The 22534-nt window shown below is 37.4% G+C and overlaps 1 protein-coding gene across 3 annotated transcripts in view; it reads left to right on the plus strand.

Moving 5' to 3' along the window:
• Nucleotides 1-16632, plus strand: part of LOC110257686 (nuclear RNA export factor 3-like) — a 45359-nt gene extending 28727 nt beyond the window's left edge. For 2 of the 3 annotated variants that reach the window (XM_085008481.1, XM_085008479.1), the window contains exon 19: nt 16112-16632. In XM_085008481.1, the coding sequence (XP_084864607.1) occupies nt 16112-16118 (7 nt within the window). In that variant the 3' untranslated portion in view covers nt 16119-16632. Of the gene's footprint in view, nt 1-10033; nt 10078-16111 lie in introns of all 3 variants that reach the window. The other variant, XM_085008480.1, reaches the window with a different exon arrangement.
• Nucleotides 16633-22534: the final 5902 nt, after the last annotated feature.

The following is a 22534-nucleotide window of genomic DNA, read 5'->3' on the forward strand; positions in this document are numbered from 1 at the left end:
TTGTACCAATTTACATTCCCACCAACAGTGTAGGAGGGTTGCCCTTCTCCACACCCTCTCCAGCATTTACTGTTTGTAGACATTTTGATGATGGCCATTCTGACTGGTGTGAGGTGATATCTCATTGTAGTTTTGATTTGCATTCTCTAATAATTAGTGATGTTGAGCATCTTTTCATATGCTTTTTGGCCTTTGGAGAAATATCTGTATAACCCTATTTTTTAATTGGGTTGTTTGTTTTTTGTTGTTGAGTCATAGGAGTTCTTTATATAGTCTGGATAGTCAACCCTTATTTGGTATCCTATTTGCAAATATATTCCCTTTTTACTCTGTTGATTATAACATCTATATCACAAAATTTTTAATTTTGATGTAGCCTATTACTTTCTATTGTTGTTTATGCTTTGGTGTCATGTCCAAGTAATCACTGCCTAATCAAATGCTATGAAACTTGTCTCATGTTTTCTTGTAAGAGTTTTATACTTTTAGCTCTCATGTTTAGGTCTTTCATCCATCTTGAGTTAATTTTTTACATGGTTTAATGTCAGGTTATTATTTCATTATTTCCCACATGAATATCTATTTTCCTCACATTTGTTGAGAAGACTATTGAATGGTCTTGACGCAGTTACTGAAAAACACTTGACCATTTATGTCAAGAGTTTGTTTCTGGATTCCCTGTTCTATCCTATTCATTTATATGATTGACTTCTGCCAATACCACACTGTTTTGATCACCATAGCTTTTTTTTGGCCACTCCCACAGCATGTGGAAGTTTCCAGGCCAGGGACTGAACATATGCCACAGTAGTAACCAGAGCCACAGCAGTAACAACATCAGATCCTTAATCCACCGAGTCACCAGGGAAACCCTGATCACTGTAGCTTTTTCTTTAAGTTTGAAATGAAGAAGTAGGAGACCTCCAAGTTTGTTCTTTTTCAAGACTGTTTTGGCTAATCAAGGTCTTTTGAGATTCCGTATGAAATTTAGAATGGATTTTTCTATTTCTGCAAAAAAAGTCATTGGGATTTTGGTAGGTATTGTATTGAATTTGTAGATCGCTTTGGGTATTCTTGACATTTTAGAAATGAAGACAAGATTTCTTTCCATTTATTTGTGTATTTTAAAGGTTTTTTTCAGGAACATTTTGTAGTTTTCAACATACAAACTTTTCACCTTCTAAGAATAAGTTTATACTTAATTATTTTTTTCTTTTTGGTACTGTTGTAAATGAAACCAATTTTTAAATATCTTTTTAGATTATTAGTGCATAAAAATGCAAATGATGTTTTTTTTTCCTTTTATATCTGCATCTGCAGCATATGGAAGTTCTTGGGACAGGGGTTGAATTGGAGCTGCAGCTATGGCATATATGACAGCCACGGCAACACCAGATCCCAGCCACTTTTGTGACCCATGCCGCAGCTTGCAGCAATGCCCAATCCTAACCCACAAAGTGAGGCTAGGGATTGAACCTGCATCCTCACAGAGATGATGTCACATCCTTAACCTGATGAGCCACGATAGGAACGCCAAAATACAAATGATTTTTGTGTGTTGATTTTTCATCCACAAATGTTGCTGAATTTATTTTTTAATTCAAAATGGGTTTTTGTGGAATCTTTAGGATTTTTTACATGAAATAATATTTCATCTACACACAGAAGTAATTTTACTTCTTTTCCAATATGGATGGCTTTTATTTCTTTTTCTTGCCTAATTGCTCTAGTTGGAACTTCCAGTACTTTATTGAAAACAAATAGTGCAAGAGGGTACTCTTGTCTTGTTCCTGATTTTAGAGGAAAAACTTTCAATGTTTCACCATTGAGTCTGATGTTAACTGTTTTGTTTGTTTTTATGATCTTTATTATGTTGAGGTAGCTTTCTTGTATTCCTAGTTTATTGAGTTTATTTTTTTATCATGAAAGGATGGTGAAAATTGTCAAATACTTTTTCTAAATTAGTTGAGATGGTCTTTTTCTTTCTCCCTTCATTATGTTAATGTGGTGAATTGCATTGCTTCATTTTTGTGTGTTGAACCACTCTTGCATTACAGGAATAAATCCCACTTGGTCATGGTGTAAAATTCTTTTTGTATGCTATTGAATTTGCTTTGCTAGTTATTTTGAGGATTTTGCATCAATATTCATAAGAGATAGTTTTCTATAGTTTTCTTTATCTGGCTTTGAAATCAGGGTAACATTGGTCTTATAGAATAAGTTGGAAAGTGTTTCCTTCTCTTCACATTTAGGAAAAATATGAGAAGAATTTTGTTAATTTTTGTTTAAATGGATGGATCCACCAGTGAAGTCATCTGTATCTAAGCCTTCCATTGTTGATAGGTTTTTAGTAATTCAGTCTCCTTACAAGTTATAGATCTGTTCAAATTTTCAGTTTCTTTAAGACTCAGTTTTGATAGTTTGTATATTCCTAACGATTTTTCCATTTCATCTAGGTTATTCAATTTGATGGTACAATTCTGAGTAGTAGCCTTCTATAATCCATTTTGCTTCTGTAAAATCAATAATAATGCTCATTCTTTATTTTTTTATTTTAGTTATTTAAGTTTTCTCTCTTTTTCCTGGCCAGTCTAGTCAAAGTTTTGTCATTTTAAAAAACTTTTTTAAGAAGAAACTCCTAGTTTTGTGAACTTCCTCTGTTTTCCTATTCTCTATCTCTTCTCTATAATTTCCTTCTTTCTGATAGCTTTGGGTTTTGTTTGTTTTTCTTTTTCTTTGAGGTGCGAAGTTATAAAGTTCATTTGCTGATTTGAAATCTTATTATTATTATTATTTTTGTCTTTTTGCCTTTTCTAGAGCCACTACTGTGGCATATGGAGATTCCCAGTCTAGGGGTCTAATTGGAGCCATAGTCACCAGCCTATGCCATAGCCACAGTAATGAGGGCTCCAAGCCATGTCTGCAACCTACACCACAGCTCATGGCAACACCGGATCCTTAACCCACTGAGCAAGGGCAGGGATCAAACCCGCAACCTCATGGTTCCTAGTCGGATTTGTTAATCACTGTGCCATGATGGGAACTCCTGAAATCTTATTTTTTAAAATGTGTTTACAGCTACAAATTTCCTTGTTAGCACTGCTTTCACTGCAGCCTCTAAATTTTGATATATTAGCTTTTCCTTTCCATTAATCTCAAAATATTTTCTATATCCCCTTGTAATATCTTCATTGACTTATTAGTTATTTAAGAATGCTATTTAATTTCCAGTTTTCCCTCTTCTGTTGATTTCTATTTTCATTCCATTAAGATCAGAAATGATACTCTGTGTGATTTCTTTAAAATTTATTGACTTGCTTTGTGACCTAACATATAGTCTAACTTGGAGAATATTCCATGAGCACTTGAAAAAAAAGTGTATTCTCCTATTGTTGGATGGAGTGTTCTGTATATATCTGATAGGCCCAATTAGTATATAGTGTTCTTCATGTCCTCTTTTTCCTTACTGATCTTCTGTCTGGTTAGTCTATCAATTAATGAGAGTAGTCATTGAAATCCATCACTAGTATTGGAATACTGTTTATTTCTCCCCTCAGTTCTATAAATATCTACTTCATACATTCAGAAACAGTGATGTTTGGCACATACATGTTGTCTTGGTGAATTGACACTTTTATTATTGTATAAATCATGCTTTGCCTTGCAATAGTTTTAGAATTAAAATTATTTTGTCTGATATTAGTATAACCACCTCTGTTCTCTTTTGGTTAATATTTGCATAGAATGTTTTTTTACCATCCTTTCACTTTCAAATTACATCTTTAGACATTAGGTGAATCTCTAGTAGATGACACATTGTTGAATCATGTTTTTTAAATCCACTCTACCAATATATGTCTTTTGATTGGGGAGATTAATCTGTTTTTATTTAAAACAAGTCCTTATAGGGAAGAACTTCGGCTGCCATTTTGTTATGTTTTCTGTGTGTCTTAATTTTTCTGTCCCTCATTTTCTCCATGATTGCCTTCCTTTGTGTTTAGTTGATTTCTTTGTAGTGACACATTTTGATTCCCTTATTTCTTTTTTTGATATATTCTGCTGATATACTCTGTGGTTACCATGAAGATTACATAAAACATACAAAGTTGAACAATTTATTTTAAACAAATACCAACTTAACTCCAACTGCATACAAAATTCTACAACTTCCCAGTTCTGTTCCCCCTTTACATTATTGATTTTATAAATAACTTCTTTTTCATTATGTACCCATTAACATGATTTATTATTAGTTTTTATGTTGTTTTTAATCCTGAGAAGAATAAAAAACTGAATTTTTTTACCCCAAATTATAGTCATACCGGCTTTTGTAATTCACATATATTTACCTTTCTTAGAGAACATTACTTTTTTGTATGGATTTGAGTTACTGTCTTTCATCCTTTCAACTTGAATAACTCCCAGACATTTCTTGCATGGCAGGAGTAATGAACTCTTTCAGTTTTAGCTTATGTGAGAATGTCTCAATTTCTCCTGCATTGTTGAAGGAGAGTTTTGCTGGGTAAAGAATTTTCATTTGGCAGGTTTTTTTCCTTTCACCAGCCTAATTATATCATCCTTCCACCTTCTATTGAGACTGCTGCTGATAATCTTTTTTTTTTTTCCCACTGTACAGCAAAGGGGTCAGGTTATCCTTACATGTATACATTACAATTACAGTTTTTTCCCCACCCTTTCTTCTGTTGCAACATGAGTATCTAGACATAGTTCTCAATGCTACTCAGCAGGATCTCCTTGTAAATCTATTCTAGGTTGTGTCTGATAAGCCCAAGCTCCCGATCCCTCCCACTCCCTCCCCCTCCCATCAGGCAGCCACAAGTCTCTTCTCCAAGTCCATGATTTTCTTTTCTGTGGAAAGGTTCATTTGTGCTGGATATTAGATTCCAGTTATAAGTGATACCATATGGTATTTGCCTTTGTCTTTCTGGCTCATTTCACTCAGGATGAGATTCTCTAGTTCCATCCATGTTGCTGCAAATGGCATTATGTCATTCTTTTTTATGGCTGAGTAGTAGTCCATTGTGTATATATACCACCTCTTCCGAATCCAATCCTCTATCGATGGACATATGGGTTGTTTCCATGTCCTGGCTATTGTGAATAGTACTGCAATGAACATGCGGGTGCATGTGTCTCTTTTAAGGAGAGTTTTGTCCGGATAGATGCCCAAGAGTGGGATTGTGGGGTCACATGGAAGTTCTATGTATAGATTACTAAGGTATCTCCAAACTGTTCTCCATAGTGGCTGTACCAGTTTACATTCCCACCAGCAGTGCAGGAGGGTTCCCTTTTCTGCATAGCCCCTCCAGCACTTGTTATTTGTGGACTTATGAATGAGGGCCATTCTGACTGGTGTGAGGTGGTATCTCATGGTAGTTTTGATTTGCATTTCTCTTATAATCAGTGATGTTGAGCATGTTTTCATGTGTTTGTTGGCCATCTGTATATCTTCTTTGGAGAAATGTCTATTCAGGTCTTTTGCCCATTTTTCCATTGATTGATTGGCTTTTTTGCTGTTGAGTTGTATAAGTTGTTTATATATTCTAGAGATTAAGCCCTTGTCAGCTGCATCATTTGAAACTGTTTTCTCCCATTCTGTAAGTTGTCTTTTTGTTTTCTTTTGGGTTTCCTTTGCTGTGCAAAAGCTTTTCAGTTTGATGAGGTCCCATGGGTTTATTTTTGCTCTAATTTCTATTGCTTTGGGAGACTGACCTGAGAAAATATTCATGATGTTGATGTCAGAGAGTGTTTTGCCTATGTTTTCTTCTAGGAGCTTGATGGTGTCCTGTCGTATATTTAAGTCTTTCAGCCATTTTGAGTTTATTTTTGTGCATGGTGTGAGGGTGTGTTCTAGTTTCATTGCTTTGCATGTTGCTGTCCAGGTTTCCCAGCAATGCTTGCTGAATAGACTTTCCTTTTCCCATTTTATGTTCTTGCCTCCCTTGTCAAAGATTAATTGACCATAGGTGTCAGGGTTTATTTCCGGATTCTCTATTCTGCTCCATTGGTCTGTCTGTCTGTTTTGGTACCAGTACCACACTGTTTTGATGACTGTGGCTTTGTAGTATTTCTTGAAGTCTGGGAGAGTTATGCCTCCTGCTTGGTTTTTGTTCCTCAGGATTGCTTTGGCAATTCTGGGTCTTTTGTGGTTCCATAGAAATGTTTGGATTGTTTGTTCTAGTTCTGTGAAAAATGTCATGGGTAATTTGATAGGGATTGCATTGACTCTGTAGATTGCTTTGGGTAGTATGGCCATTTTTACAATATTGATTTTCCCAATCCAGGAATATGGAATATCTTTCCATTTCTTTCCATCTTCTTTGATTTCTTTGATTAAAGTTTTATAGTTCTCGGCATATAGGTCCTTTACCTCCTTGGTCAGGTGTATTCTGAGGTATTTGATTTTGTGAGGTGCAATTTTAAAAGGTATCGTATTTTTGTATTCCTTTTCTAATGTTTCATTGCTGGTATACAGAAATGCAACTGACTTCTGAATGTTAATCTTATATCCTGCCACTTTGCTGAATTTATTAATCAGTTCAAGGAGTTTTGGGGTTGAGTCCTTAGGGTTTTCTATGTATAGTATCATGTCATCTGCATACAGTGACAGTTTGATCTCTTCTCTTCCTATATGGATGCCTTTTATTTCTTTTGTTTGTCTAATTGCTATGGCTAGGACTTCCAAAACGATGTTGAAGAGCAGTGGTGAGAGTGGGCATCCCTGTCTTGTTCCAGATTTGAGTGAGAAGACTTTCAGTATTTCCCCATTGAGAATTATATTTGCTGTGGGTTTATCATAAATGGCTTTGATTATATTCAGGAATGTTCCCTCTATACCCACTTGGGCGAGGGTCTTGATCATGAATGGATGTTGGACTTTGTCAAATGCTTTTTCTGCGTCTATTGAAATGATCATATGATTTTTGACTTTTCTTTTGTTAATGTGGTGTGTGATGCTGATTGATTTGCGTATGTTGAACCATCCTTGTGAACCTGGGATGAACCCAACCTGGTCATGGTGTATAATTTTTTTGGTATGTTGTTGGATTCGGTTGGCTAAGATTTTGTTGAGAATTTTTGCATCTATATTCATCAATGATATTGGCCGATAGTTTTCTTTTTTGGTGGTATCTCTGTCTGGTTTTGGAATGAGGGTGATGGTGGCCTCATAGAATGTCTTTGGGAGTATTCCTTCTTCTTCAACCTTTTGAAAGAGTTTAAGGAGGATGGGCACCAATTCCTCTTTATATGTTTGATAGAATTCACCTGTGAAGCCATCTGGTCCTGGACTTTTATTTGTAGGGAGTGATTTTATGACCTCTTCAATTTCATTTCTAGTGATGGGTCTGTTCAGTTGGTCTGTTTCTGCTTGATTCAGTTTTGGCAGGCTGTAAGATTCTAGAAAATTGTCCATTTCTTCCAGATTGTCAAACTTGTTGCCATACAGTTGTTCATAGTATTCTCTTATGGTTTTTTGTATTTCTGCTGTATCCGTTGTGATTTCTCCTTTTTCATTTATAATTTTGGTTATTTGGGTTCTTTCTCTCCTCTTTTTAGTGAGTCTGGCCAGGGGTTTGTCAATTTTGTTCACCTTTTCAAAGAACCAGCTCTTGGTTCTATTAATTTTCTCTATTGTTTTTTGAGTCTCTATTTTATTGATTTCTTCTTTGATCTTTATAATTCCCTTCCTTCTGCTGACTTTAGGACTTTTTTGTTCTTCTTTTTCGAATTCGTTTAGATGGAGGGTTAAGTTTGTCAATTTGGGATCTTTTCTTCTTTTTTAAGAAAGGCCTGTATTGCTATAAATTTCCCTCTGAGCACTGCTTTGGCAGCATCCCATAGATTTTGAGAGGTTGTGTCTTCATTATCATTTGTTTCAAGGTAATTTTTAATGTCCTTCTTGATTTCCTCGTTGACCCATTGGTTTTTTAGTAGCATGTTGTTTAGTCTCCATGTAGTAGGTTTTTTCTCTTTCCTTTTCCCATGGTTGATTTCTAATTTCATGGCCTTGTGGTCAGAGAAGATACTTGAGATAATTTCTATGCTGCTAAATTTATTGAGGTTAGCTTTGTGTCCCAATATGTCGTCGATTCTTGAGAATGTTCCATGAGCATTTGAGAAGAATGTGTATTCTGATTTTTTTGGATGTAGTGTCCTGAAGATATCCATTAAGTCTAACTTTTCTATTGTTTCCTTTAGGATCTCTGTTGCTTTATTGGTTTTCTGTCTAGAGGATATGTCCATTGATGTGAGGGGGGTATTAAGGTCTCCTACTATGATTGTATTCTCATCAATATCTCCCTTGATGTCTGTTAATATTTGTTGTATGTATCTGGGTGCTCCTATATTTGGGGCATATATGTTGACGATAGTAACATCCTCTCCTTGGATGGATCCCTTAATCATTAAATAGTGTCCTTCTTTGTCTTTCTTTATGTCTTTTGTTTTAAAGTCTATTTTGTCTGATATGAGTGTTGCGACTCCTGCTTTTCTGTCATGTCTATTGGCGTGAAATATTTTTCCCCACCCTTTCACTTTCAATCTATATGTATCTTTTGTTCTAAGGTGAGTTTCTTGTAGGCAGCATATTGAAGGTTTTTGCCTTTTTATCCACTCAGCCACTCTGTGCCTTTTGATTGGGGCATTCAGTCCATTGACATTTAAGGTGATAATTGATAGATGATTATTTATTGCCATTTGAACCTCGTGTTCCAGTTGATTCTATGGTTCTCTATTCTTCCTTTCTCTCTCTCTCTTTTTTTTTTTTTTTTGGTTGGATGGTCTCCTGTTATTATCTGCTTGAGTGTATTTTTTTTTCATTTTTTGCAAATGCAATATTTGGTTTTGGCTTGTGGTTGCCCTGTTTTTTAAATATGCTTACCCCTTCCCATAATTGTGTGTTTTAGCCTGATGGTCCTGTAAGTTCAAACACTTCATTACTATATTAAAATTAAGAAGAGAAACATACAAACAAACAAACAAAAAGGGTTATTTACTTCCTAACATCCCTTCCCCACATTTTATGGTTTTGATGACTCTATTTTATTTTTTTCTTTTTAATTTTATTTTGTTTGAAGCATGTTCATGATTAAATCTGTATGCTGGCTTATTTGAGTGACTGCTCTCTGATTGCAGTTTCCTCAGTCCTAGTTCTTCCTCTTCTTCTTCTTTTTTTTTCTTTTCCTTTTTCTTCCCTTTCCTTCCTTTCTTTTTGGTTTAGAGAAGCCCTTTCAATATCTCCTTGAACCTGGGTTTTGTGTTGCTGTATTCTTTACGTTTTTGTTTGTTGGGAAAAAATCTTTATTTCCCCTTCTATTTTAAATGATATTCTTGCTGGGTAGAGTATTCTAGGTTGCATATTTTTTCCTTTTAGCACTTTAAATATCTCTTGCCATTCCCTCCTGGCCTGTAGTGTTTCTGTAGAGAAATCGGCTGATATTCTTATGGGGGTTCCCTTGTAGGTAACATTCTGTTTTTCTCTTGCTGCCTTTAGGATCCTCTCTTTATCACTAACTTTTGCCATTTTTATTATGATGTGTCTTGCTGTGGGTCTGTTTGGGTTCAGTTTGTTTGGGGCCCTCTGTGCTTGTATCTGGAATCCAGCATCCTTTAGATTTGGGAAGTTTCCTGTGATAATTTCTTCAAATATATTTTCCATCCCCTTATCTTTTTCTACTCCTTCTGGAATTCCTATTATGCGTAGATTGGCCCGCTTTATATTATCCCATAGGTCTCTTATATTGCTTTCCAGTTTTTTGATTTGGTTTTCTGTCTGTTGACCGGATTGAGTGATTTCCATTATTCTATCTTCCATATCACTGATTCGTTCTTCTGCATTATTCATTCTGGTTTTTACTGCCCTTAGTTCAGTTTGCATCTCTGCAAATGAATGTTCTAGTTTTTCTTGGCTCCTCCTTATACTTTCTAGTTCCTTTCTGAGGGTATCTGCATTACTGTTCATATCTTCTCTTCATTCCTTCAGTATTTTCACTATTTCTCTTTTGAACTCCAGGTGCGTCTGACTGCAGAGATCTGTTTCATTGTTGACTGTTTTAGGTGAGTTCTCCTGTTGGTTTGACTGGGGGTGGTTTCTCAGTTTCTTCATCTTGCTTGTTGTTTTCTTTCTCCTGAGGGAGTTGTACTCTCCGTTATGGGCAGTGTTTGCCTTGTCACTGCCGTGGAATATTTCCTGAGGGCTGGCGTTGTTGGTGAATCTTTTTTGAGGCAGTGTGGCTTTTCTGGAGTGTTGATGGGGCTAACAGTGTTTCTTTGAACCAAAGGAGGGCTTCCTGAGGGCAGACAGGCCTGGGAGTTCCCCACCACGATGGTAGCAGATTTCACTTGGTCATGCAGAGCTTGCTCTGGCATTTTTAGGCTGTGGGGTTCTTGCAGGGGGTTGGCGGTGTTGGGCAGCTGCTCTTCAGGGGTGCATCACCCCCTGGGGGCTGGAGCAGCTATCTGGGTCCACTGAGAACCTAAGAGGCTCTTCCCTAGGGCAGCCCAACTCAGAAGGACAGCCTGAGAATGTAGGCGGATCTTTTCACAATCTGGCCGAGCTTGTTGCAGCTTTTGTGGGCTGCAGGGGCTCTTCTAGGGGGCTGGTGGTGCTGAGCAGTTATTTCACGGGAGTGGGGCACCCCCTGGGGGCTTGGGCGGGTAGCAGAGCTGTTGGAGACCCAAGAGGCTCCTACCCAGGGCAGCCCAACTCAGAAAAACCGTCTGAGATCTTTTCCCGACTGGGCCAGGCTTGTTGCAGCTTTTCTGGGCTGCAGGGGGTCCTGCCTGGAGCTGGCAGTCCTATGCAGCTGGTCCACTAGAGCATCCCCTGGGGGCTTGGGCGGGTAGCAGGGCCATTGGAAACCCAAGAGGCTCCTCCCCAGGGCAGCCCGACTCAGAAGAACCATCCGAGAATTAGGCCGATCTATTCACGGCCTGGCTAGGCTTGTTCTAGCTTTTCTGGGCTGCAGGCCTTTTCTCGGGGGCTGGTGGTGTTTGGTGCTGCTCTGCGGAAGTGTAGCCCCTCCAAAGGGCAAGCAGGCCTATGCAGGGACAGCCCCTGTGGTGGTAGGCTTCAGGCAATTGTTGAGGCCAGCCCTCCTGGATGGCAGGCAGCCCCAGGTCCGTGAGAGCGTAGGGGGTGGCAGAGGTGGGGAGAGGGAATGCACTGGGAAGCACAGCTTTCTGCTAGCTAGCGGGCCTGTAAGCTTGCTGTGGCGTGGGGGGTATTCTATGGGGACCCACCCCTTCTTCTCTCCCCTCCCCAGCACGGGCACAGACCAGGCTCTTCTCCCAGGTTCCCTCTGATGTGGCTTTCCACTTCCCCGCTCCTAGAGTATTGCTCCCTTCCTCTGCAACAGCTTTGTTTTCTAGTCTCCCAGGCAGTCTCTGCCCCGTCAAATGGTTTCTAGACCTCCCAAGCAGTTTCCGCTCCGCCCCACCCCCCTAGCCCAGGGACTAATCTCTGGAGCCGAGGTCTCGGTGCCCAGCCCCCACCCAGGCGTCTCAATTTTTGGTGACTGTGCCCATAGTTCAGATGGTCCGTTCGGTTCTTGATCGGCTTTTCCGTACTCCAACTTAGTGCTACACTCTTCTCTGCATCTGGAGATTGCTCTGGTTTGTTTGATCTTTCCCCCGGTAGGTGACTTTCCAGGGTGCGGGATCCCTTTCTCCTCCGCAGTTCCCTTTCGGGAGCGCCCGTCCCGCTCGGATTCACCTTCTCTCACTCTCCTCTTTTCTCCCGTTCTGCCCAGTAATGTCACGAACTTCTTGCCATTATTGGAGTTTAGGTTCCTCTGCCAGCGATTGGTTGCTGTTCTGTGTGAGTCATCTATTCTGTAGATGTGCTTTTTTTGTTGTGTTTGTGGGAGAGGGCGAGCGTGTCCCCCTACTCCTCCGCCATCTTGTCCTCTTCCTGCTGATAATCTTTTTAAGCAAAAGTAGTGAGAGTGGAAATCTTTGCTTTATTTTGTATTTTAGAGATAAAGTATTCAGTCTGGGCTCATTATATACAATGTTAGCTATAGGTTTTTGTACTTCTCCTCTCTCTCTACAAACACACACACACACACACACACAGGACATTAGAGCTAATAAACAAGTTTAGTAATGTTGTAGGATACAAGATTAATATATAAAAATCAATTATGTTTCTATGATTTTTACATTATCAGTGAAAAATTTGAAAATGAAATTGACTATTGTATTACAATTATATCAGAAAATAATATATTTGAGAATAAATTTAATTATAGAAGTACAACAATTGAAACTTGAAAACTGCAAAACATTGCTGAAGAAATTTAAAATACAAATAAATGGAAAGATATCCATGTTCATGAATTGGAAGACAATATTTTTAGATGACAGTATACCTCAAAGTGATCTATAGAGTTAGTATAGTAAAATTTGACAATCTGATCTTAAAATTCATATTGAAAAGCAAAGGACCCAGAATAACCAAAACATTTTTTTTTTGTCTTTTGTCTTTTTGTCTTTTGTTGTTGTTGTTGTTGCCGCTCCCGCGGCATATGGAGGTTCCCAGGCTAGGGGTTGAATCGGAGCTGTAGCCACCGGCCTACGCCAGAGCCACAGCAACGCGGGATCCGAGCCGCGTCTGCAACCTACACCACAGCTCACAGCAACGCCGGATCGTTAACCCACTGAGCAAGGGCAGGGACCGAACCCACAACCTCATGGTTCCTAGTTGGATTCGTTAACCACTGCGCCATGACGGGGAATCCCCAAAACATTTTTTTAAATGCAGAAGAAATTTGAAGATTTTTTTCTTTTTTCTTTTTCTTTTTTTTAGTGCCACACCTGTGGCATATGGAAATTCCCAGGCTAGGGGTTGAATTGGAGCTGTAACTGACAGCCTATACCACAGCCACAGCAATGCAGGATATGAGCCACATCTGCAACCTACACCACAGCTCATGGCAATGCTGGATCCTTAACATATGGAGCAAGCCCAGGAATTGAACACACATCCTCATGGATACTAGTCAGGTTCATTACCACAGAGCCATGATGAGAACTCCCGAAATTTGGAGATCTATCACTTCCCTATTTCAAAACTTATGACAAAGCAATGGTAATTAAGAGACTATGATACTGGCAAAAATATAGACATAGGTAAAGGAAATAGTATTTGGAGTCCAGCAAAAACCAATGTGACTATTGTCAATCAAATTTCAAAGAATGTTCCAAGACAATTTAGTGGGAAAAGTCTTTTCAAAAAATGGTGCTGGAAAAACTGGATAGCCACAATGTAAAAGATGAATATATACCCTTATCTCCTACCTTATACAAAAATTAACTCAAAGTTCCCCAAAGACCCAACTTTAACTGCTGTAACTATAAAACACTTAGAAGAAAACCTAGAGGTTAAGTATTGTGACCTTTGATTAGGCAAACATTTCTTAGGTATGACAACAAAAACATGAGCAACAAAGAAAAAAGTAGATAAGTGGACTTCACTGAAATTAAAAACTACTATGCTTCAAAGTACACCATTGAGAAAGTGATAAGACAAGCTTTGGAATAGGTTAAATTACATATCTGATAAGAGACTTCTATCTAGAATACATAAAAAACTCTCACAACTCAATAATAAAAAAGAAAGATAATCAATTAAAAATTGGGAAAACTAGGCAGCTACATGAAAAAGAATGAAATTCAAGTACCATTCTATTCTATATACAAAAATTAAGTAAAAATGGATTAAAGACTTGAATATAAAGCCTGAAACCATAAATTTCCTAGAAGAAAACACAGGCCTAAATTCCTTGATATAGGTCTTGCTGATGATTTTTTAAAAATTTGCCACTGAAAGCAAAAATAACAAAAGCAAAAATAAACAAGTGAGCAATCCTTGGGCTTGTTCAGTGGGTTAAGTATCCGGCATTGCCATGAGCTGTGATGTAGGTTGCAGACATGGTTTGGATCCCACATTGCTATGGCTGTGGTGTAGGATGGCAGCTACAGCTTCAATTTGACCCCTACATCAAACTAAAAAAACTTCTGAGCAGCAAAGGAAACCATCAACAAAACAAAAAGACAAGGTACTGAATGGGAGGAAATATTTGCAAATCATATATCTGATAAAAAGTTAATATTCAAAATTTACAAAGAACTCATAGAACTCAATTAGCAAAAACAAACAAAAAACAAATCTGATTAAAAAATGGACAGAAGATTTGAATAGACATTTTTCCAAAGAAGACATTCAAATGAGCAATGGGTATATAAAAAGTGCTCAGCATTACTAATCATCAGAGAATTTTTCAAATCAAAACCACAATATTTTGTCCTTTTTTGTGGCTGAGTAGCATTCCATTGCATATATGTACCAGCCAGGGGGAAGGAGGAAAGAGTGGAATGGACAGGGAGTTTGGGGTTGGTAGATACATACTATTACATTTAGAATGGATAAGTAATAGGGTCCTACTGTACAGCACAGGGAACTGTGTCCAATCTCTTGGGTTAGAACATGATGGAAGATAGTATTTTAAAAAAGAATACACACACACACACGTGTGTGTACGGCTGGGTCACTTTACTGTACAGCAGAAACTGAAGGAACATTGTAAATCAATGATATTTCAATAAAATGTTTTAAAAATTAAAAATAAACCCACAATATCACTTCACACCTGTTAGAATGGCCATGATTAGGAAGACAAAAGAAAACAAGTGCTGGTGAGGGTGTAGAAAATAGGGAACTCTTGTGCAAGATTGTTGGGTATGTATGGAGAACATTATTAAGTTTCCTCAAAAAATTAAAAATAGAACTATCATATGATCCATCAGTTCCACTCTGGATATTTATACAGAGAAAACAAAAACACTAATTCAAAAATATATATGCATCTTCATGTTCATTGCAGCATTAATTACAATAGTTAAGATATGAAAACAACCTAAGTGTTCATTGATGAATGAATGGATAAAAGATCTCTCTCTCTCTCTTTCTCTCAGCCACAAAAAAGAATGAAATCTTGCCATTTGTGACAACATGGATGAACACTGAGTACATTATGCTAAGTAAAATAAGTCAGATATAGAAAGACAAATACCATAGGATATAAATGTAGAACAATAAAAACAACATTAACAAAAAACTTCAAGCAAGGTTATAGGTACAGAGAACAGATTACCAGAGGCAGAGGCAGGGAGTGGAAGTGAGAGAAACAGCTGAAGGGAGTCAAAAGGTGAAAAAAAAAGATGGAGGCTGAAGAGAGAAAAAAATTATGGAATATCATACAAAGAGTATTATACTGTAAGACGAATATGTAATACCTCAAATATTACTAGGTGGGCTCTCTAGGAAATACTGTGAAGTGCAGTATGCAGGATGGACAACAGTAAGTAAAGTAATCACCATTTGGCTAAAATTGGAGAATACAAAAAACATGTATATATTTTTGCTTATATAAAAAAAAAAATGAGGGCTAAAAAGAGTAAAGGAAAAAGAGGACTGTTGTATTTTCGACTGTGAAAAGACAACGGTTCCAAAATGAGTCACTTATGCTAATCCCCATGCCACCAAACCAGGATTTAACTTAATTACAATTTAGGCCTCTCCCAGAAATGGAATCTTATACTAGCCAATCAAGAAATCACCTTAAATAATAATAAAAAAAAAAAACATAGACTTGGAGAATAGACTTGTGGCTGCCCCGGTGGGGGCGGGGTGGGAGGGGGAGAGGGAGGGATTGGGAGGGATCAGGAGGTTGGAGTTAACGGATGCAAACTATTGCTCTTGGAATGGATTTACAATGAGATCCTGCTGTGTAGCATTGAGAATTATGTCTAGATACTTACATTGCAACATGACAATGGGAGGAAAAGTATGTATACATATATGTGTATAACTTTGTCCCCATGCTGTACAGTGGAAAAAAAAAAAAAGAAATCACCTGATTATCACTAGTTAGGTCATATGCCTGATAGATGTCTGCATTTCCTTTTCCTAAAGGAAGGTAACCTTCACAACCAATTTTACTTTTTGTTAGTGTACTTTCCTTGTTCCTGCTCACTTCTGCTTATAAAAGTCTTTTATTTTTTGGGCCACACTCATGACATGTGGCAGTTTCTAGGCCAGAGATTGAACCTGTACCACAGCAGCAACCCAAGCCTCTGCAGTGACAACATTGGATCTTAACCCACTGCTTTGCTTCTTCAGAGCAGGCCCCTCAGAGTTTTCAGAGAGGATGTCTCCCAGGGTACAGTTCTCAGTAAGATCCCTGAACAAAACTTAACTTGTAACTTTAGGTTGTGCATTTTTCTTTAGTCAACATGTGACTGCTTTATATCCCAATGTCCAAAGCAAAATACAGCAGTTTAAAAATGAGCAAAGAACACAAAAACAGTCAAGTTACAAAAGAAAAATGAATGTCTAATAATCGTGAGGAAATGTTCTCAAGTACATTAGCAAAGAAATAAAAAATAAAAAATAATTTTAATCTGTCAGATTTGCAAGGATGTAAAAGATTAATAACGCTTGGATTGGTGAGGATGTGGTGAAATGGGCACCTTTAAGCTGTAAACATGAAAAAAATGTGAGCAGGTTCTGAATAAACATTTTTGGAAGATATACAAGTGGCTGATAAACACGTGTGATATTGTGCTTTATAATGAGGGAAGTATATATTTGCTCTTCATCCTTGTTCCTGGCACAGAGCTCCCCAAACCCTTGGAATTTCCTAAGAGATAAAAGCAATAGAAGAATCTTTTGATCTAATTTTGGTCTATTGTTCTAAGTTCCTGAAATCAGTAAAGAGCCATAAAAGTAAAACAGATGTCTTATTATTTATAAAAAGCCCTCTTCTTTCTCTTTCTCTCCTCCCTTCCTTCCTTCTTTCTTTTCTTTCTTTCTTTCCTTCCTTCCTTCCTTCCTTCCTTCCTTCCTTCCTTCCTTCTTTCTTTCTTTCTTTCTTTCTTTCTTTCTTTCTTTCTTTCTTTCTTTCTTACCCACAGCATGCAGAAATTCCCAGGCCAGGGATCAAACCTATGCCACAGCAGCAACATTGCTGGATCCCTAATATGCTAGGCTACCAGGGAATACCATATCGAGTCCTTTTCAGCCACAATTTAGTTTAAGTTAATGAAGTGACTTTGAGATATTTTCTCAAGTTGCTAAGGGTACAAATTTTGATTAGAGGGTTGAAACTTTCAGTCCCACCCCCTGATTTCCAGGATGGGGAAAGGGACTGGAGGTTGAATCAATCAACAACAGCCAACGATTTAATCAATCATGCCTATGTAATGAAGTCTCATAAAAACCCAAAAGTTCTGAGCTTAGAGAGCTTCAATGTTGGTGAACCAAAATGCTTCCATGTGCCACCATGCTGGGTTGCAAACTCTATAGGGATAAAAGATCCTTTGTTGGGGACTTGGGCTTATGTATGTCTTCATATGACTGTTAATTTGTATTCATACAATTGTAAATTGTATTCTTTAATATCATTTGTAATAAACTGATAATATAATGAGTAAACTAGTTTCCTGAGTTCTGTGAACCTTCTATCAAATTAATCGAACCTAAGGAGGGGGTTGTGTGAATCTCTTATTTATAGACAGTTGGTCAGAAGCACAGGTAATAACCTGAACTTGTATTTGGCGTCTGAAGTGGAGGGCAGACTTGTGGGAACTGAATCCTTAATCTCTGGAATCTGAAACTATCTCTAGGTAGATAGTATCAGAATTTAATTGAATTGCGGAACACTTGGTATTGGAGAATTGCTTAGTGGTATGGGGAAAATCCACACATTGGAATAAAGATACAATTATAACATGACAAATGCTCAACATGATTAGTCATCTGGGAAATGCAAATGAAAACCACCATGAGATATCACTTCCAATAACAAAAAAAGTGTCACTCACCATCTGATTCCATAAGAATGAACTCACTTAGCCACTGCAGTTGCTGACCTTTACCACACTCTGAAAGGAGTTCAAGGTGGAGATCAGGAATGAGCCACTCTGTGCTCTGGAGAAACTGGCAAAATGGGACTTCAGGTAGATATTTTCAGGAAAAAATTTTATGAGCCAAATTTTGTGCATCTTCTCATACCTAGTAAAAGACTAAAATCATTATTGGAAGCATGTTCTCCTTATAAATAGCAGCAACCTCCTCATGACCAGCAGCAGCATTCTACCAAGATTTGTGCTTGACTGCATGTAATCCCCTCACCAAAATCATATATACACTGACCTCTCACCTTACCTTTTTGGAGCAATTCCTCAGAGTTATCTGAGAGGCTGTTTCCCAAGCTATAAGTCCTCAAATGAAACTGAACTCACAGCTGGAATGTTGTATATTTTTTTCCAGTGGACAGTTTTGGCAGCCAGTGAAGGGACCCAGAGCAGACTTTTCTCCTTTGCCTGAACTCTTTGAGGTACTTGGGTCTGTCCGCCTGTCCACCACCTCTGAGGAGTCCAAGACAAATTTGGTTCTCAGATCTCCCAATTATTGGTTGATGATTCTGAGTTTTATTTGGCAGTGTATAACAGATACCCAACCTCCTAGTTGAAAGATACTGGTATTTTCTCAGTTGAAAGACACTGAGAAGTCTGGGGTGAGTGGTTAGATAGGAGACTGGACTGGCATCTTTCCTCAATTCAGATGCTTTAACAGAATTTGTCAGGATAAAAGTGAAGATATTGCATGAGAGCTTTGCTCCTAAGAAGGTCAAGACTCCTTCCAGTTGGTTACAGCTTTCTTAGGCAACTGAGAAGTTTATGGGAGTGGTGGAGGCAGAGTCCTATGCTGTTCAGTGGTCCCATAGGAAATCCTCTAGTCAATTAAAAGACTTGCTTGTCTGAAGATCACATATAAGAAATGGCCATTCAGTGATCTGAGCAATCATGGTAGTTTTATTTTATTTTATTATAGTCGTGCCCGTGGTATGCCTAAGTTCCTGGGCCAGGGATCAAATCCATGCCACAGCAGCAACCTGAATCACAACAATGACAACACCAGACTCTTAACCTGATAGACCATCGGGGAACTCCCCCATAGTGATTTTCTCTCCCTGTGCCTTGAGATGCAAATATTCCATCAAGGCTCTCAGGAACACTATCTAGAAGATCTCTAATTCCTGAGACTGAGTGGGAAAAGGGGAGTGTCCTTTTTAAATTTAAATTATTCCAACTGTAAACTAGTGAGTTTTGTTTTGTAATACCTGATTCATGACTAAGTTTTAAAATGAAGGAGTTCCCATCATGGCTCAGCAGAAACAAATCTGACTAGCATCCATGAGGACACAGGTTTGATCCCTGGCCCCACTCAGTGGGTTAAGGATCCAGCATTGCTGTGAGCTATAGTGTAGGTCGCAGACATGGCTTGGATCTGACGTTGCTGTGGCTGTGGCATAGGCCAGTGGCTACAGCTCCTATTTGACCCCTAGCTGGAAACCTCCCTATGCCTTGGGTGCAGCCCTAAAAAGACAATAAAATAAAATAAAATAAAGCTGTGAGATCTTTGGTTGTCTCTGTCTATATGCCTATGTGTGTATTATAAATATATATCTTTACCTTTGGTTGTATTATCAAAATTAATTTGTAGATGAGTTCTAGTAAATTGGCTTAAAGTAAATCAAGTGCTTATATAAACACTCAGAAATATAAAAGAAACCAACTCAAATAAATTTCAGGTTCACATGAACTGGGAAAAATTCAATATTAAATTAATATTTGGTGTTAAAGTTAGTTTAAGTTTGTTACTTAATAGCAACATGTCTTTGGAGTCACCAACATTAAGTATACTTCTATTCTAAGTAGGTATACTAGAAGTCAAATAAGATTTTTTGTACCCGTAGCAAATTTGTCAGCAAGAAAAATAACTTGGTATGATAAAATTTTTATTAGTAAATTAAATGCAAATGAGATAAGAACTTTTAGGTAAACTTTTTGGGAATAATTGTGTTTTAAGAATATCTACTGTAGGAGTTCCTGTCATGGCTCAGTGGTTAACGAATGCAACTAGCATCCATGAGGACACGTTTGATCCCTGGCCTCGCTCAGTGGGTTAAGGATCTGGCATTGCCCTGAGCTGTGGTGTAGGTCACAGATGTGGCTCGGATCCCACATTGCTGTAGTTGTAGTATAGGCAGGCAGTTACAGCTTCAATTCAACCCCTAGCCTGGAAACCTCCATATGCCGCAGGTGTGGCCTTAAAAAGACAAAAGACAGAAAAAAAAAAGAATACCTACTTTAAAATAATCTTCCCAGATTTTGGTTAACTTGAAACTTTAGAGTTTTACTAAGTTAAGTTAAATGGTGGAAGTTTATTGAATATTTAGGTCATTCCCCAATAAGTAAGATACAGAAACATTAATAACTGAACATTGGCTTCCTTTTACAGAGAAGCTAAAGATATTTAGGACTATTAATAAATATGTTTAGTGTCACGCTGAGACATTTTCTATATGAAAGCATATGCTTTTAGAAATTATCATTGGTATTCATGAGTTTGCCAATGTACAGAACACTAATGTAAAAGACAGCTTATAACTGTTTACTTCTTAGTTTTTACTAGAAATTAAGGTTTTAAAGAGTGGAGAATTCTGTTTTAAATATGTAGTTAAAGCTACCATCAATTAAGGGAAAGATTTTAAGGAAAGTAGGATGTATGTTTTCAGGAAAAGAAGGTATGAGGAATGAAATTGCTAAGGGAAAGAAAGTAATTTTGCCTTAAAATATTTTTTTGGCATTTCTTGGGCTGCTCCCGCGGCATATGGAGGTTCCCAGGCTAGGGGTCGAATCGGAGCTGTAGCTGCCAGCCTATGCCAGAGCCACAGCAATGCAGGATCCAAGCCGCGTCTGCAACCTACACCACAGCTCACGGCAACGCCGGATCCTTAACCCACTGAGCAAGGGCAGGGATCGAACCCGCAACCTCATGGTTCCTAGTCATTCATTAACCGCTGCACCACGATGGGAACTCCAAAATATTTCTAAATAGGAAAGAAAATAAGGGATAAATTAACATGGATATAGAAATTTCCTGGGAAACAAAAAAATATTTAGAATGATATTTTATGTGTGGTCAGAACTAACACTAGAATAAATTTGAGTTCTAATATTAAAGCTACAGTGGTGCAAACCTGAATTTTGTTTCTCTGTAAAGAGGACAAAGTTTTCTTAAAATATTGATCTGCTTTTGATAACAGATTGTAAAGTTTTTTTACATTTAACTGGTAATTTGTTACAACTTTCTGTATTCACCTTTGAAATATTTTATTATCCCCTTGCTTGTGAATTAAGTATTGTTTCACAGTGATATATGATTCTGTTTGACTAGGTGTTTTATAGTCTTTTTGATATTTTCTTACAAACATCCCAAATCAAATTATGGTGAAGTTTCTTGGACCTCCAGCTAACTTTGAGATGTTTCAAAGGGCCTCTGGGACTTCCCAAAGAGAGATATTAAACTAATTATATTTGTTTGTTATGTTCAATTAAGCATTGTCAAATGAGTAATAAAATTTCCTATGTTGTATACTATGAGTAAATGTTATTATAGATATTCTAGAAATTATATGAATTTCTAAAAATTGAATATGTCCTGGTAAAATATTACTAATCATAATGCAGTTATTATTTTTAGATGTTGTATGTCACAACAGTAACCAAGTTTCTTTGTCAATTACATTGTAATCAGTTCTATAACCATGCCTTCTTAACTGTTTTGTCATTCATACAGTTATTGTTTTACTTTGATGCATTTGCAAAAATGCTTCTTCTTCAAGACTTTTTGACAAGTACAAATTTCTGATAACTTTCAGATCATACTGCTGAACTGGATAAGTAATTAAAGAATTCTAATGTAAACTCTGATGGTTTCATAAAACTTTTAAGAGATCAAGGATTATTTACATAAGACTGAGTGAACTGGTGAGTATGGTTATAATTTTTATAGTTTCTCTCCAAAATGTTAGTGGCTTTTAATCTGTGTTTTCCTGCTATTAAGAAATAATTCCTCTCAAGCTAATTATGACTCAGAGCACTTTGATAAATTATACTTTTGTAAGCAGATTTTAAAAATTTTATCTTTTCTCTCCACCTGATCTCTCCAGAGATTGGAAACGTCCAGGTTCACAAAAGCCTTATCAGATAAATAAAGAAGGACACTTCCTGACAGGTGGAAGAATGTCAAGTTACTTTGGGAATCTTGATAAGAGAGGAATTCACCCAAATCTACAAATACTGAAGGCAGAATATGATGGCAAGACAATTTTTAAAGCGCCTGTATGATCAATTATACTTATGTAAGTAATCAGGCCAGGTTTATTAAAACCAGACTTACTTTGCAAACAAGTTCATCTTAATTTGTCTATATTTTTTGGAAATGAGGTTAACTTTAGAGAGAAAATTTTACTTATGTTTCAGCAATATACCTTTGCAGATATTAAATTCTAATCTTGTTTGATCATCTATACTCACTTCCTGAATGGCTCCTCATTACTATGTTACATTATTGTAAAGTTTAATTGAATTATTAAAAGGA

The sequence above is a fragment of the Sus scrofa genome, chromosome X, assembly GCF_054392235.1.
Source record: "Sus scrofa isolate SSC_HxYL_T2T_F1_AM1 chromosome X, Sscrofa_HxYL_maternal_Yorkshire_Landrace_v2.0, whole genome shotgun sequence".
Taxonomy (NCBI): Eukaryota; Metazoa; Chordata; class Mammalia; order Artiodactyla; family Suidae; genus Sus; species Sus scrofa.